Source organism: Hypomesus transpacificus, chromosome 19 (genome assembly GCF_021917145.1).
Source record: "Hypomesus transpacificus isolate Combined female chromosome 19, fHypTra1, whole genome shotgun sequence".
Lineage (NCBI taxonomy): Eukaryota > Metazoa > Chordata > Actinopteri > Osmeriformes > Osmeridae > Hypomesus > Hypomesus transpacificus.
In genome coordinates this window covers 12,007,121-12,025,633 of record NC_061078.1, presented here as the reverse complement: position 1 = coordinate 12,025,633, position 18,513 = coordinate 12,007,121, and the positions used below count along the sequence as shown (strand labels likewise).

At 41.6% G+C, this 18,513-nt stretch overlaps 1 protein-coding gene across 11 annotated transcripts in view; it reads right to left on the bottom strand.

Annotated features, from left to right (window-relative positions):
• Positions 1 to 18,513, bottom strand: part of kifc3 (kinesin family member C3) — an 82,588-nt gene that overhangs the window by 18,255 nt on the left and 45,820 nt on the right. For 8 of the 11 annotated variants that reach the window (XM_047042638.1, XM_047042636.1, XM_047042640.1 and 5 more), the window contains 2 exons: positions 1,710 to 1,830; positions 339 to 481 (listed from right to left, as the gene is read on the bottom strand). In XM_047042638.1, the coding sequence (XP_046898594.1) occupies positions 339 to 481; positions 1,710 to 1,791 (225 nt within the window). In that variant the 5' untranslated portion in view covers positions 1,792 to 1,830. The other 3 variants (XM_047042639.1, XM_047042634.1, XM_047042644.1) reach the window with 3 other exon arrangements.

Genomic DNA, 18,513 nt, shown 5'->3' with positions numbered 1-18,513 from the left:
TAAAACAAATGTGTCTGAGAAAATTGACTGCACTGTCATGTTTAGTGGGCAAGCCCAGGCTGAAGAGGGCATGTGGTGTTCCTGTCAGCTAATATCATTGTATGAATTGCTGATGTAAGCATCTGAGTCAGCATTGAGACCGTCATTCGAGCGTCACTCCAGCTTGTTCACTCGCACAACCTTACAAAAGAATGAAGAAGAAAAAAAAAACGCTTTGAGTCGCACACAAATGCAAAAAAATGCTGGCGTCTGCATCTTCTGCAGGAGTGTCTCCCCATGGATCTGTCAGTGTGTGTATGTATACGTGTGTATATGTGTGTATGCTCTTTGTAACCCACCTGTATGAGTAATTGCTGGTTGTGGGGACTAGTTTCTGTAAGGTCAGCAGTCAGCGAGGGACACTGTGCGAAGGTGGTACCAGGCAGAGACAGGAAGGAGCCGTCCTCCTCACCATCACTCATCAGAAAGTCCCCTGAGCTCGCTACAGGTAACCAAGAGGGACAAACAGTGACATTACAGATCTGTGGGTGGATACAGTGCTGATCTCCTGTTCACCTTTTCAGCACATTCTGTCTGTCCTTTTTTAGTCAGGGTTCATTATCCAAAGCTCTCTACCCCTCTAACCATTTTAAAAATTCCCTTTTCAAGTCTGTTTTTTCAGTCAGTTCAATCTCTCTTCGTAGAGCACCATGGAAACAAGCAAAAGCTAGATAAGCGGAGTGATAAGACTCCATCAGGTGAAACATTAACCCTGTGGATGTCTGTTTGTGTGCTCACCTTGGTCAACTCTACTGGGACCCAGACTCAACTTGAGAACAATCACAGCACTGTACTACAGGATCCAATCACTGTAATACTGTACGTCAAGTCACTAATACTGTACGCATAAACAATCATTAATGTCTTAAGCTTACCTAATCCATGTGTACTCAGCTAATCAAACACATGCACAAACAGCAACCCCCTTACAGGCTATAAAGAAGTTCCCAAAACCTAAAACTATATGCAAATACCAGATACACAGACAGATTGAATAAAGCCTTGGAAATCAAGTATGTGAATTGCATTTGGTTAGTTGTTGACAGCATAACCAAGTCTCACAGAGTGCACACACACATATACTCATTAGAACACTGACCTGTCACCAGTGTGGCCTGGCCATACAAAAGCCTCTGGACATGAACGCTACCTTTCAAATGTTCCTTTGTCGCTCTCTGACCCTCTCATAGTTTTGTCTGTGTCTATCCTCAGTAGGAACAATCAAACTTCTCCATAGTCACCATGAACAGCACTGCAAGCGCATTATCACAGGGACACAACACACTAGTTCACAATGCACATCCACACACGCAAACAAACATACAGTGTTAGCACTCCTGCCCCCTGGACTGTGGCTTTAAGGGGATCGGCCTTAGAGCCACATCTAGACACACAGGGACACCCATATCTTTAACGCATATTTTTTAGACAACAGTAATGTGTAAACACTAAGGTGTGCCAGCTTTTTCTTCAAGGATCCAGTCTCCCTCAGCTGAATGTAAAACAAACTCACAGGAACGAGTTGCACAGTCCTCTTCTCTTCCCTTGCCTCTTCTCGACTCTCTCAATGAGAGTGCTGTCACGTCTCCCTCCTTTTCTCCTCCGCAGACCCAAAAATGCAGATACACTGGTTCAGCCCTGGCCCGCCCCCACATTTAAGACTTGCTCACCGTCCAATGAGACGTCTTTCTTCCAGAGGTCCTGAAGGCAGGGGGCGTGGCCAAGATCCCAGGTCTTTCGTGTTCCGAACATGACCGCGGGGCTGAGCAGAACAGTGGACTGCTGGACCGGCTGCCCCGAGAGAGACAGAGACAGAGAGAGCGGGGGAGGAACAGAGGGAGAGTAAAGGAGAGAGAGAGATGCAGATGATCCAACTGACAAATCCAAACAGGAGGGAGGGTAAAAGATATGACAATGAGAAAGAAGACAAGGAAGACATTTGAGAAGAGCTTACAGCCTATGAGAAATGAGTAAAAGGTGGATAGAATTTCTGCATCAGCTGACAGTTAGTCGACCGATACTGCAGGACAACTTTGCCAAAGCTGCAACATCTGTAACTTACTATTAATGATCATCATAGATTCTGAATAAAACATTGGCTTTTACTGATTCACGAAAATACCCAGGTTGTTTTCTGCCTTATATCAGTCATCTCCCAGGGCAATAGTCTAGAATTCGGTAGAATCAGCCACAGTGTGTGTTTCAGTACTGTACTATCAGTCTTCCCTCCCGAGGGGACAACTGGTGATAGAAATGTACGTTCAAGTTCAAGTCTTTTATTTATCAGGTACACAGAACAACGCAAGGTTAGACTGGGCACTGAAATTCTTAAGACAAGACAAGCACCTGGCATAACATAACATATAAGTACACGGAACATAATTTACATCTATGCTGAGCTTAAATAAGTGAAACTTCCTAAATATACAGATAGCAATAAACAATCGACTATACTAACCCTAATACTAAAACTTCCTAAATTACAGATAACAATAAATAGTACACTATACTAACCCTAAATGCACATAAAACCTGTTCCAACCCTATAACCTATTCTAACCTAAGTGGAGTACAGTACAAATGTAGAATGTGATGTCACTCCCCAAACAAGTGGGCGATTCTCAACAGAGAACCTGAACATCCGCAACATGCCTCGAGGCACTGATAGTAGGGTAATGACTTCCTGTCTTTTTCCGGTTGGAGGGGGGACCTGATTGGTAGCTAAGACCTTACCCTAACCTCACTTGTCATAAATGTGAGCACTGTTCCACATAAGTCAACTTGATCAAGCCAATCAGATTACATGCAGTGAATCATACTAAATACATTAGCATCAGATTACAGGACTAGCCCCTTCGCAGAACAGCTAATACAAATTCACATGGATGTGAGGTTCCGAACAATCCCCCCCTAAACAATTATTTCAACCACCCCCCTACCCCTACCCCAAGAATAAACCCTCTCTTCAGGGAACACACATCACTCAGAGCAGCTGTACTCATCGTCAGGTGTGAATAACAATGGCAATGTTGCGCAAACCAAATGATTTGAACTTTTGAGGAGACGAGAAAGAAGCAAATTGCCTGTATGCAAGCGGAAAACAGCTGTAACGTTTTATCCCGTCAGTTTTTTTGTTTTTTCGTATTTATATCCAATTATTTGTCATTCTTTTAGGGGGCCCACACTAGCAGTATTCTCCATCACTATACCCAGTCCACACTTTGCAGGTCATCAGTATCTAAATGCAATTTTCTATGACAACCTCTAATATCCACACACACAGCCTACCCTTCCATTTCCTGTTGCCTTGCGTTCTGCGTGGTGACCGCAGTGGTCTCGGTCCAGCCAGCGTTTGTTGATGAGAATTCCAACCAAACCTAACATGCTGTCTGTCACAGAGCTAGGGCCATGCTTACAGTCTAGTCCAGACCAGACCAGTCATACACTGACCTTCTGCTACAGGTAAACTCCTCACCCACAATTCAACCACCATTATTCTCTCAAAGTCATGCACACCCTACTGAATAACAACACTATCCAAAGTAAATGTATTAAGTCTGATTACTGGGAGGGCTGGGTTAGGCTCCTCCCAAACACACCCAGAGACCCTACTTAAAACAGATCTGGGAACAGGAGTATTCAGGCCCCTCACCTGGACCAGCAGGAGAATTCCACATGACCTGTACCCAGACCAGCTCTAAATTCACCACTCACAAAACACTACCAATAATCTTTTAAGCCTATGACCAGATGGCCTCCTGCTTCCCCTTCACTCTAGGTAGAGCTACACACAGCTCTCAGGGAGCTGATCTCAGCTCGACAGTTCCAAGGAGAGGATGTAGAGAGGAACAGCTGATCCAGGTCGACTCTACCTCTCCTTTTTTCCCAACCCCATACGGCCCATAAGGAGAGAACATAGATGCCGTCTACTCCAGGTTCTGTTGCAATTATGAATAGGATCCTGTCGCAAGCACCTTAAGCAACGGTTTTAATATAGTGCATCCGGAAAGTATTCACAGCGCTTCACTTCATCCACATTCTGTTATGTTACAGCCTTATTCTAAAATGGATTCCACTTTTTTTCCCCCTGAAAATTCTACACACAATACCCCATAATGATGAAGTGAAAAAGGTTTGTTTCATATTTTTTATAGATTGGCAACATGTACATAACTATTCACAGCCTTTGCTCAATACTTTGATGAGGCACTTTTGTCGGCAATTACAGCCTCACGTCTTTTTGAGAATGATGCTACAACCTGGTTACACCTATTTTTGGGTAGTTTCTCCAATAGACCAATTTTCACCCTATGTCACACGACTGTCAAGCAGGCTCAAAGCGCATGTCGGTTGCAAAAGAAGAACTGATCAGGTCATCATATATCTCTGGCCACTGGATTGCAGGGCTTGACAAGTTTTTGAGGCACTTGTCCTTTGGACAAGTACATTTACGTTTCACTTGTGCACTAGCATGCACAAAAGTCACTTGACCCTGATACATTTAAATAGCCTGACCAAGTGATTGGGCAAAACTAGCCTGGCTAACGGAGGTCGCTTTCTCAGGCAGGCAAATGATGAATGAAACAGGCTCAGTTAAGGAAACAATTGATGTTACCTTTCAAAAACAAGTGGAGGAGGAAGCAGAGAAGACAGCCTCACTGTTTCGAACAGCATACATCCTAGCAAAGAACTACAGGCCATACACAGACTACGAGGATCTGGTAGTGCTCCAGCAAGAAAATGGTCATAACATGGGCACCACTCTCCATTCCAGATATAGTGCAAAAGGTATAATTGATCAAACAGCAAAGAAAATGAGACAGAAAATATTGCACCACATACTAACTAAAGACCAGTGTTCAGTGTTTTAATTGACGAGTTCAGTGTTTTAATTGACGAGTCCACAACTATTAGCAAGAAATCGGCACTAGTAGTGTATTTAACGTCCGTAATAGATGATGTGTCCACAGTTATATTCCTCGATTTGGTTGAGCTGGAAAGCCAGTCAGCTGAGAATATTACAAAGAGTTTGCCTCAGTGCCTCCAAACTTGGGGACTGGATGAACATTTTATCCAGGCAAATTTAATTGCTTTTGCTTGTGATGGAGCAAGTGCCATGCTAGGGAGGAAATCTGGGGTTGCTACCCGTCTACAACAGATGTATCCAAATCTTATAGTGTGGTACTGCCTCAACCACAGATTGGAATTGGCCGTGGGAGATACAGTCAAACATGTTAACAACAACACCATTTCACATCATTTTTAGACAAAATTTACACACTCTACCATAGGTCACCAAACTGTCTCAGCATGCACAACAACTTGAACTACATCTGCAGAAACTTGGGAGGGTCCTTGATGTTCGATGGGCAGCCAGCAGCTTCAGAGCAGTTAAGGCTGTATGGAACTCGTACAAAGCTTTGCATCGGCACTTTACTGCTGCTTCTGTGGATGGCACACAAGATGAAAATGACAAGGCTATGTACAGGGGTCTGATGGCCAAAATGGAGACGCAAGAATTCCTGTGTGATTTAGTCTTAATGTATGACACATTAGAGGAAATTGCACACCTTTCCCTGAACTTACAAGGAAGAGGAATGACACTCACACAAGCAGACAAACTTATGAGAAGAACCATTCGCATTATTTCATCCATGATGACCGTTCCAGGTGATAAAAGCCAAGAAGCTCTTACAGCTACAGAGAGACAGGAGTTTAAGGGCATTCCCTTAACAACCAGTCCGAGGGTAAGACAGATAGACTCATCAGTGTTCTTTCAGTCACTTGTTGGGAACCTGGAGGACAGGTTGTTCAGCAATGGCTCAAGCAGACACCCTGGCGTATCAGCTGAGAACACCGCTCAGTATACAGATTTGCTTGATCACTTTAAAGTTCTCAATCCAGAAAACTGGCCTGTTCTCTTACATGAGCAGTATGGGGAAGCTTGCATCAAACAGCTCACACAGGCTTGACCAAAGGAAAGTGCTTGAGGGCTTCAGGGATTACAAAGACGACTCTAGTTTGATACCTGAAGACTTGTCCCCTCTCTCGAACATTCTCAGCCTGATCCCTGTGAGCAGTGCAGAATGTGAGCGAGGATTCAGCTTAATGAATATCATCATGTGTCCACTGAGATGTAGACTCCTGATCGAAAATATCTCACCGTTGATGTTTGTTAACCTGAATGGTACTCCATTGTCAAAGTGGAACCCTATGGAGTATGTGAAATCTAGGCTGGTAAAGCACAGTAGAGCTACAGACACACAGACACGCCCCTGCAAGCCATCACCTAAAGTGGACAAAGAGGCACTCTGGGCATTGTTGTGATTAATTACTTATAGGCAGCTGGTTTAATGTAGGGAGCATGTCGAAACAGTTTTCCAAAGGCCCTAGCCTAGCCTGCACCAGGTTAAAGACTTTTCCCTTTACAGGGCTACATACAGTATACCTTCATGTGAGATTTGAGCCCATGTTATTCCTTCTTGAGGCTTTTTAACAAGAACTTAGATTAATGTATGAATTGAATAGTGATTGTGTGACCTATGAGGGAACAACCAGTGATACCCTTGGTACTTTCAAATGATAACCTATAGCAATGTCATCAGGATACACATATGCTGGTAGGCCGTGACCCACCTTACCGGTGACGCATTGTGGTCCACCTGATCACAGAATTTATAGTTTACCCACCTCTTTTTTTACCACTACACCACTGATTTGTATTATCCGTGTGGTCCTTTTGCCATCATAAATGCTATAATTTCCCAGTTTTCTGCAACCACATTGCACGCGCATCCCAAATGTTTACAAACAAAAAATTGGTCTATTCTTCTTTGCAGGACCTCTCCATCAGGTTGGATGGGGAGCGTCAGTGCACAGCGTCATTTTCAGATCTCTCCAGAGATGTTCAATCGGGTTCAAGTCGAGCTCTGGCTGGGGCACTCAAGGACATTCACAGAGTTGTCCCGAAGCCACTGTTATCTTGGCAGTGTGCTTAGGGTCGTTGTCCTGTTGGAAGATGAACCTTCTCCCCAGTCTTAGATCCAGAGCGCTTTGAAGCAGGCTTTCATCAAGGATGTCTCTGTACATTGCTGCCTTCATCTTACCCTCATCCCTGACCAATCTCCCAGTTGCTGCCGCTGAAAAACATCCCCCCCCATCGCATGATGCTGCCACCACCATGCTTCACTGTAGGGATGGTATTGGCCAGGAGATGAGCGGTGCCTGGTTTCCTCCAGACTTCAGGTCAAAGAGTTCAATCTGTGTTTCATCAGAGAATTTTGTTTCTCATGGTCTGAGAGTCCTTCGGGTGCCTTTTGGCAAACTCCAGACGGGCTGTCATGTGCCTTTTACTGAGGAGTGGCTTCCGTCTGGCCACTCTACCATACAGGCCTGATTGGTGGAGTGCTGCAGAGATGGTTGTCCTTCTGGAAGGTTCCCCTCTCTTCACAGAGGAACTCTGGAGCTTTGTCAGAGTGACTATCGGGTTCTTGGTCACCTCCTCGAGTAAGGCCCTTCTCCCCCGATTGCTCAGTTTGTCCGGGCGGCCAAGACTAGGAAGAGTCCTGGTGGTTCCAAACTTCTCCCATTTACAGATGATGGAGGCCACTGTGCTCATTGGGACCTTGAATGCTGCAGAAATGTTTCTGTACCCTTCCCCAGATCTGTGCCTTGATACAATCCTGTCTCAGAGGTCTACAGACAACTTCTTGGACTTCATGGCTTGGTTTGTGTTCTGACATTGCTAAGGAAGAATTCGAGTGGCACTGTGTAGATCTGAATAGTCAAGGGATATGGTTTTAATACAATTTATTTAGACTATACAATTACATAAACAAAGCTTTGCTGATCAGTCTCAACGAAGGAGGTGCCATCCACACAGGTCGTTCGCAGGAGTGATGGCCAACCGTCACACATGCACTGCCTTATATAAACTTAAGATCAAATGGCATTCTATAAGGTCAATCAATCAATGTAGCAAACTCTGTGATTGGCTAACTCAACTTAGTGACAGTTTGAAACAATACATCTCCGGTGTGTCCCAAAGTTCTTTGATGTCACAGCTCTCTCCAGAGCAGTAGATAATAAAGCCACAGGGTTTGACCAGTCAAATGGTCAACTGTCCTTTGTGTGACCATCTTCAAACAATACTTTTAATTAACACAAACAATGAAACAGGACACAGTCCTTCTAGCTAAAGTTCAGAGCAACTGTCTCATTGACCCCTTACAGTAACCAGAGGACAGAAGGCCATATAAAATGCTTCACCCATCCCCCAGGGCAAGCTGCCCACAGAGCCATCAGCACCTCACATTCCTTTGAACTCAACTTAATTATCTTCCCTTCCTGTCTCTTACCAATGAACATAGAAGATTATAGATTTCATACACATACATCTATGCATATGACCAAAATTTCCATTACAACATGCACTGTCAACTGTGGGACCTTATATTAGACAGGTGTGTGCACTTCCAAATCATGTCCAATCAACTGAATTTACCACAGGTGGACTCCAAATCAAGTTGTAGAAACATCTAAATTTCAAAAATACGTTTTTCACGTTATCATTATTATGGGGTATTGTGTGTATAATTTTGAGGGGGAAAAATTTATATAATCCATTTTGGAATACGGCTGTTACATAACATTCTCCTACTCTCAGGGTTCATACACATTTTGACCAACGGATTTCCATGACTTTTCCATGCCTTTTCAATGACTTTAAACCAAATTTCCATGACCAAACTTTTTGTGAAATCTTGGGTTATACGTAAAAAAATTGTATTACACGGCTGTTCGTAATACTGTAGAATGCTCCATTCACTTAAATGGGGCCTCCCAACGTTCTGCGGTGAACAATTTTTTTACATTTGAACTTTGTTATGCATATTTGACCGCTGTCAAGGGAAGTGGCCTTTTTGCCTCGGATTCACATCTTTCGTAGCACTCCGCAAGCAGTCCGGTAACTTTTCAACCCCAGCGCTCTCCGTTGCTTAGCGACGTCAGCTGATTTGAAGCCTAAAGAATGTTCAAAGTCTATGAAGTTCAACGTCAAACTATTTTTCTGCTGATCAACACTACGAACGGTAACAAATAAATTGTAAAAAGACACACTGTGTTAAGTTATTTTTTTGGCGAGTAGCCGTGTAATAAGCGGCATAATGTATAGAACGCCGGTCATAGTCGGGAAAATAAGCCCCTTCAGTCCACATTACCTCCGCAGTTAGGACTGCTGCTAGGCGTAGCAGTGGACCTTGCTGTGGTGAGAAAGCCGATGATGGGTGCTGCTGTAGCTTTGCTAGCAGCACCCATCACCGGGCTGCTGTAGCTTTGCTAGCAGCAGTGCTCTGATGTTTGCTACCTTTGGAATGGCTAGTTAATGCCGCCTCTCCCATGTTTGAAATGTCGAATGAGTTTCCACCACACAACTGACATTTTGCTCGTCCCGGGTCTTTGTCTGTTTAATGTATCTTTCCATTTGTAGCCAAGCATCGGTAAAGCTACACTTTCCTGGCATTTTGAATGATCCCTCGCGCTTCTCTGAGTTACTGTTGCTATGGCCATCTAACTTTTCAGTTAGTATGAGAACGTATGCCTGCTTATATTTTGAACGTATTTCTTTTAAACGCATGTGAATTATTTAAAACTCAGCGTAAATGAACAACATGAAAATATGATCATAACAACTTTCCATGACTTTTCCAAAACTTTTGGGATTAAATTTTTTTCAAGCACTTTTCCAGGCCTGGAAATAACCATTTTAAAATTCCATGACTTTTCCAGGTTTTCCATGACCGTACGAACCCTGTACTCTTTTCTTACAGAGAGCAAGTCAGAAAGCTCCTTTGACGGCTGAAAATAAAAGGAACATTCAACCAGTCAAGTTGTTTGCTGCATTGGAACGTTACAGACGAAGACTCCTGTTGGCCTCTTCAACAAGGCCACGGGTTCACACTGACTTTAAATGACTTTAATGTCTTTAAACACATTGAAATTTGCACTACAATATACAATTTATATTTTTTGTAATATATGTATTTTTATATTGTAAATTATGGCAACTTTATATTTTATTGTATATGTTATTTTAATTCTAAGTATTGCTAGTCTATGTACCTTTAGTATAGTTAGATCTCATATTCACTTTTTTAAGATTCCTATATGTTTAATGTATTCACCTTCCTGCCAAAACAAATTCCTTGTCTGTGTAAACTTTCATGGCGATTAAAACCCTTTCTGATTCTGGAGGTTTCCTAGGTGACACTCTCCTGGTGGTTCTTGGTGTATTAGAGGTGGGTTGAGGTTTCAAAAGTTTGTCAACAACCCGACTGGCCTTGCCTTAGCACTCTGCCCCTCTGCTGTGAAAAGGGGCACCCATAAGGCAAAGTAAGGCAGATCAGACTTTACTAATCCCCCCAGGAATCTGTGTGTGCCACCAATTTCATCACGGGCACTATGCACCATCTATAGTTCAAGAAATCTGTATTTGTGTGTTTCACTGACAACAGTAGGGCTGTTGAAGTGTGTTAATTCGGCACCAGTCTAAAATATATCTCTCTCCTGCCTGACCCAACAATCTGAACTACCCAGTCCCTGACATCAAACACAGGTAGCAGCCCTGCTGTCACCTGCCACCAACCCAACACTCACAGCCATTCCTTTGATAGTCTAGCACAGATTAGATGAGACTAAATTTGACAAGCGGCTGACACACACACACACACACAAAATACAAACACTACACAAAGTAGATGATCCTCATCTGGACAGGAGATGACACACCGATTCACTGTTAAAATGCCCACTCTGCAGATACAAGGATCATTCTTGTCTTGGACTGACTATGCACGTTTGTATGATTATCATGGATTATCATGTGCATGCGAGTGAACGTGCTTTGAGGTCATTGTATTTAATATGGAATATGCAAGTACGGTTTTTGTTTGCTTGTTATAGATAATATGTCAACCACTGGCCAGTCTACATAATTAGCCCTCCCAAAGTAACCAGATTTAAAGTGGTCATTGATTGCAAAACCAAATTGACCTTGTCACAGTTGAATAACGACAGTTCAGTGGGTAAAATGGATATACAATGAACCCCAAAGTCCATTGACACCTCTTTCCTGTACAAATCTCACAATTTAAAAATGTAGCTGTAAAACGGTAGGTTTTGAAAAGCTCCACCTTTTTGGGCACTGGTCTGTACCTTTGTCACGCCCCTACATTTGCGTGAGTGCTGCTCTGTGTACTTCCACGGAATTACAAAGAAGAACGTTTTTCAAGGATATAGAAAGTGTACTAAGGTTGTAAATGCAGTGTTCCAGCCTGTAAAGGGAATGCTGACACTTTTCCAGAGTCTTCCCAAGGAACCAAACACTCGACGGGCTGTGATGTTTGTCTATGAGAAGATCCCTGAGCAGTTCGACCCTCAATTACACATTTGCTCAAACCATTTCACAGAGGACAGTTTTGAAAACCTGGGACAATGTAAAGCAGGATTTGCTATGAAGCTGTTGCTGAAAAGAGGTGCTGTTCCGACCTTATGTTCATCACAGCCGCAAGCTGTAGTATGATGTTGTCACTAACAGTTATTAGCAATGCTAACGTATCCTGCCTATATCTAGCATTGGTAGATTGTGTGATGATTTAGTTTATTGGCAATGGGGCTAAAGTTATTTCATGTTCTTAACTGTGTTTCATTCAAATAAATAACCTGTTTTGTCATGTAAATCTACAATTCAAGAAAAGCTAAGCTAAGCTGTAGTGCTGCTATGTTACCCACCTAAAGGCCGATTTATACTTCTGTCCACTACGTCTGTCCATTAACGGAGACGCAGAAGTATAAATCGGCCTTTAGGCGATCTGTTTGCTTCGACAGAAGAAGTAGAAAACAACTAACGTAATAATTTCAAATGATATCTAGTCTATCTGTTGAAAACAGTGTTGTGTAGACACAATAGATTTATTTGTATGTTATATTTCAAGTTTCCACCTTCGATGTTTCAGTGAGTGCTGTTGGCCGTGTTGCATTTTTGCTCCGCAGCCTCATTCGTTGTAAACCAACCAATCAGCGCGCAGCTCATATATATATATATATATATACAGTGCCCTCCAAAAGTATTGGAACAGTGAGGCCAATTCCTTTATTTTTGCTGTAGACTGAAAACATTTGGGCTTGACATCAAACGATGAATGTGAAACCAGAGATCAACGTTTCAGCTTTTATTTCCAGGTATTTACATCAGGATCTGATGCACAAATTAGAAAATATCACCTTTTTGTTCGAACCCACCCATTTGTCACGTGAGCAAAAGTATTGGAACATGTGACTGACAGGTGTGTTTTGTTGCCCAGGTGTGTCCTATTACATACATTATTCAATCAATAAATACCACTGAATGTCTACACTCAGGTTCAGTTTGGGTAAGATAGGTTTTGTCTATGCAGACTGTATTCAGAGGTGAAAACAACATGAAAACCAGAGCGCTGTCTTTGGGTGAAAAACAAGCAATTGTGAGTCTTAGAGAAGATGGAAAATCAATCAGAGCCATTGCAGAAACATTGGCCATAGCCAGTACAACCATTTGGAATGTCCTGAAGAAGAAGAAAACTACTGGTGTACTAAGTAACAGACGTCGAACAGGTAGACCAAGGAAAACATCAGCAGTTGATGACAGAAACATTGTGAGAGCTGTAAAGAAAGACCCTAAAACAACTGTTAGTGAGATCAGCAACAACCTCCAGATGGCAGGAGTGAAGGTATCACTATCTACTGTTCGCAGAAGACTTCATGAACAAAAGTACAAGGGCTACACCAGAAGATGCAAACCACTCATTAGCAAGAAGAATAGGAAGGCCAGGCTGGAATTTGCCAAAAAGTACAGAGATGAACCTCAAAAATTCTGGGACAAAGTTTTATGGACTGATGAGACAAAGATTAACTTTTACCAAAGTGATGGAAAGGCTAAAGTTTGGAGAAAGAAAGGAACTGCTCATGATCCCAAACACACAAGCTCATCTGTGAAACACGGTGGAGGTAATGTCATGGCTTGGGCTTGCATGGCTTCTTCTGGGACGGGCTCATTAATCTTCATTGAGGATGTAACACATGATGGCAGCAGCAAAATGAACTCGGAAGTCTACAGAAACATTTTGTCTGCCAATTTAAGGAAAGATGCAACCAAACTGATTGGCAGAGCCTTCATCATGCAGCAAGATAACGACCCAAAACACACTGCCAAAACAACAAAGGAGTTCATCAGGGGCAAGAAATGGAAGGTATTAGACTGGCCAAGTCAATCTCCAGACTTAAACCCTATAGAGCATGCATTTTACCTGCTTAAGAGGAGACTGAAGGGAGGAACCCCACAAAACAAACAACAACTGAAAGAGGCTGCAGTGAAAGCCTGGGAAAGCATCAAAAAGGAAGAATGCAAAAGTTTGGTGACGTCAATGGGTCACAGACTTGCTGCAGTTATTGAAAGCAAAGGATTTGCAACTAAATATTAAGTCTTATTCACTTAAATATGTTTTAAGTATATCTGTTCCAATACTTTTGATCACATGACAAATGGGTGGATTCAAACAAAATGTGATATTTTCTTAGTTGTGCATCAGATCCTGATGTAAATACCTGGAAATAAAAGCTGAAACGTTGATCTCTGGTCTCACGTTCATTATTTGATGTCAAGCCCAAATGTTTTCAGTCTACAGCAAAAATAAAGGAATTCGCCTCACTGTTCCAATACTTTTGGAGGGCACTGTATTCATGAGCATACCATAAAAGGAGAAAACCTAGAGTTTTTTCCTGGGACAATTTCACATGAAGCATCAGGGGGCATAGAACAGCACCCGGGCCATTTTCAGCCCAACCAATGTTACATACCTTATTCGGAAACACTACTATTTCACAAACTGAAATACACTCACATTCACTACTGAACACCTCTCACGTATAGTAGTGAAAATGGAACTTCACACAATGACAAGTGAGAACCTCTCATACTCATGAGTGAGAACCTCTCTTATACCGCAGTGAACACCTCTCACTTGCACAACTGAAAATTTAACCTCTCACACACACAACTGAAAATGTAACCTCTCACACGCACAACTGAAAATTTAACCTCTCACACGCACATTTGAAAATGTAACCTCTCACACGCACATTTGAAAATGTAACTTCTTACAATCATTACTGAAAATGTAACCTCTCACACGCACAACTGAAAATGTAACCTCTAACATTTATTACTGAAAATGTAACCTCTCACAAGCACAACTGAAAATGTAACCTCTCACACAGACAACTGAAAATGTAACCTCTCACAAGCACAACTGAAAATGTAACCTCTCACAATCATTACTGAAAATTTAACCTCTCACACGGACATTTGAAAATGTAACCTCTAACAATCATTACTGAAAATGTAACCTCTCACACGCACAAATGAAAATGTAACCTCTCACACGCACAACTGAAAATGTAACCTCTCACAATCATTACTGAAAATGTAACCTCTCACAAGCACAACTGAAAATGTAACCTCTCACAAGCACAGCTGAAAATGTAACCTCTTACATACCCTACTGAGAGTGAAACCTCTCACATATAGATGTCAAAATGAGACCTCTCACATTTACACCCTTTCATGGAGCAGAAATACAATTACTTTTTAAACAGGAAGTACATCTGCCCCCTAGTGCATTCAGGAAGTAATCCCCCAAAACATCTGGTAGTTCATGACTTCAAAAAACATGCTTTTTCAAAAAATACTTATCCTTTTTCAAGTGCATCTTTTTCTATTTACTGTAAACGGTAACAATGAAGAGATTGAGAACCTTTTGAGAAGTACTTTAAACTGCATTAATTGCATTCAAAGAGGAAGACTGGGAGATGATTTTGAACAGGAGAGACTTTATCGTGAGCTTGATCACTACACAAGGACATTATTAGAACTTCTTACAGAATCCCGAGCTGGTAATGACCAAATCCATGGGCAAAATGTAGTTATGTTGGAGACTTTATATGGATGTTTGTACTCCATTGTAATGGGATATGAGGCAACACAGAGGAGACATACTATTATTGCCAACAATGGAATGATGCCACCAACTATTTTGAATACTTTGCCTGGTCGTCCACGTTACAATATTACAAATTTCCCACTGCTTATCAATGGAAATGAATTGGAGGGCAATTGCTAATTGCTTTGGGATCAGCCGCCGCACCCTGCACAGGCACAGGCAATACCTTGGAGTCCAGGGTTTACAGTACACCATCATGACCAATCAAGAATTGAACCAAATTGTGACTGATGTACTGCAGAGCACACCATATGCTGGAGAGGCCTATGTAACTGGTAGTCTCAGATCAAGGGGATTAAGGATCCAGAGGAGGCGTACATGAGGTGACCCTATTGTGAGGTCTGTTTGCAGGAGGCATGCTATCCGCAGAAGAATTTACAGTGTTCAGACATCTAATGAGTTATGGTAAGTTTATTCAAATTTAATTTGGTTACTTGTAGATAGCTTTTTAGCATGATGTATATATTATTGCATTTCTACTTACATAACTTTCTATTTTATGAGTATTGTTAACATTAGTCTTATAGGCTCTCATCACACATGCACATAATTACACACATGCAAGTCAGTCATTGTGTCTCTCTTTGACCCTCCAGAAATTCTAAAGATAACATTGGTTTTACAACCCTACCATGTCCTACAATAATAATGTATTTCTGTTTTTATCTATTTTATAAGCACTTTGACGGCAACCACAAGCTTGTAAGATGGAGAATGGTTTTCCATGGTTGTGTAGATGGATATAGTCGATCTATAATTTATCTTGCCTGTCTTGATAATAACAGAGCATCAAGTATATTGTCGTTGTTTATGAGAGGGGTACATGATTTTGGATTACCATCCAGAGTAAGGTGTGATCATGGTATGGAGAATATAATGGTTGCTTGTTTCATGCTTGAAGTAAGGGGGCTTAATAGACTAAGTGTCATTGCAGGAGTATCTGTTCACAATCAACGCATTGAAAGGCTATGGGCAGAAGTTAACAGAGATGTAAGTAGACATTTCATCAGTCTTTTCAATTATATGGAGTCTGTCAGTATACTGGATTCACTAGAAGGGCAGCATTTATTTTGTCTGCATTATATCTTCATGCCTAGAATTAGAACAGCAACCACTAAGTTTATTAATCAGTGGAACCACCATGGACTCTACACACAAGGGGGTCAAACTCCACTACAGCTCTGGCACACAGGCATTATTAACAATATAGGACAGGGAAACACAGCCGTGGATCCAGTTTTCGATGACAACTTCTATGGGACAGATGAAGGTAAATTGTAAATGACACAATGGCTCAAGCATTACAGTTAAATTTTGATCCACTACAGAACGATGGAAACTTTGGAATCAATTTATTTTGTTCTCTTTTGTATTTTTTCCAGCAACACCATACATAATAGCTGTGTTGTGGGTGTTGGTGTTTTCATTAGATATACTCAAATTACTTACAGTGTATACTCATACTGAGTATGAGAAACATAGAATATTGTAGTTCGTATGTATGTGATGCTTTATATATAAAAGGTGACTTAGAACTGTGCTTATTAGTTTGTGTTATGCTGCTGTTTTTTTTTTTTCAACCAATCATAAACAATTTCAATTGTAATGACCTGCAAGCAACACAATGTTTTTCTTTTTTTGGTTCTAACATGGACATGGTGATGGATTTCACAACTGGAATAAACATGTTCCAATATTTCAACTGTCTGGATGATGGCAAAACCTTACATTTCACAGATCTAAAGGCTCTCTTCAAATATCCCTTTTTTTTTTTAAAGCCAATCACAAGCTGTGTTTTAATGTGCACATCTCCATAAACCAATGGACTAACCCTGTGTGTTGGCTAAGGCAAAGTCCATCTTGTCTTTAAAAACAGCGTAAGAGTTGTGCAAAGGCAGCTTCAGGCAGTTGATGCATGTGTTGGCGATAGGGAGGCTTGACACAGCCGTATCTCCATATTCCTCCTCGTGTAGGAAACCAATCGATGGTGTGGGTTTGAAGCCTATGGGCGGAACTGCAGTCGCTCCAGTGGCAAAACTAAGATTTTTTTCAAGTTTGGAAGGACCCTCTTCATCTTTGGGGAAAAAAGGAAGACCATATAGTTTAAGACATCCAAAATCACCACCAAGAGATCCACATCGTTATACAGTATATTTCAGTGATTGGTGAATGAACACATTACAGAAGAGGAAAATTACATTTTCATGTTATGTAAAACAAGAGCGCTTACCCTCTGCATCTTGCAAGTAATCTCTCCAGAAGGATACTACAGCTTCCTCTGCTCTTCTCCTGTTGCATCCTTGATCAGAAAGAAGGATGCTGAACAGATCCTCCATTGCTTCGGCAGTGGGTGTGGATTTGTGATGGCAAAACAGGAGACAGAAACTTTCTGGATGCTTCTGGAGCTTCTCCAACACACCAAGAGTTTTAAGCCCCTCTTGAAACCTTTTTCAATCAAAAGCGACATTAAATTTGTAGTTTAGTAATGAGCACTCTCATTTCATGCAAATAGGGCTCTGAAAACTGGCCAAATACAACATCTAATAGGTCCAACATAGGCAACAACAGCTACACTTTGCAAAGAGAAATGACAGTCCATCAGTCTTAAATTCAAAACTTTAAGGTCAGTCAGTTAAAAAACGAAATATGTACACATACACACAGTAACAAAACATAGGATTACCTTTGGAATGGGGCTTGAACCCGGTGCACAACTTGAAACATGAGGATATCATGAACAAGCTGTTCCTTGTCCACAATGTTTCTCAATGGACATCCGGCATTGGCCAAGTAATCTTGCATCTGCCGAGTTGCAGCAAGGAGTTCATCGTATGTGGAACTTTCTGACACCTGAAATGAATGAAGTTGTATAGATAGTTGTATAGATATTCATAAAAAAAGCATGATGCATACATCCTATGGTTGGGCGATAGGGGCAACATTTTCTTATCATTAACAGTCAAGGTGAATCCCCGTAATGATCTCAATTTTGATGCGAAGTTCCAGTGAAAAGATACAGACTACACAGATGCGTGCTGTTTCACTCCAAAGTGCTAAATGTAAATTTGACAATAAGCCTAACAAGCGCGAATTGGATGCTACTAAACTGTAATAGGCCATTCATGCATGTAATTTTGGTGAACCGACCAACAGCGTGAGCAAGTCTCCCAAAAATGTTATGTTTATGCACCAGGGATATTTAATCTCCATAAATCAATCCGGGATGGATTGCAAAAAACAAGTAGGCAAAAGAAAAAGAAAGCACAGTGACACTCATGGATAAATAAGGAGCGGAAGAACTTGAAAAGCCTCCCGCATACTATTGCCGAATTCGCATTATTATTGATATTATTCAAATAAATGGAAAGTATAAAGGCACTGT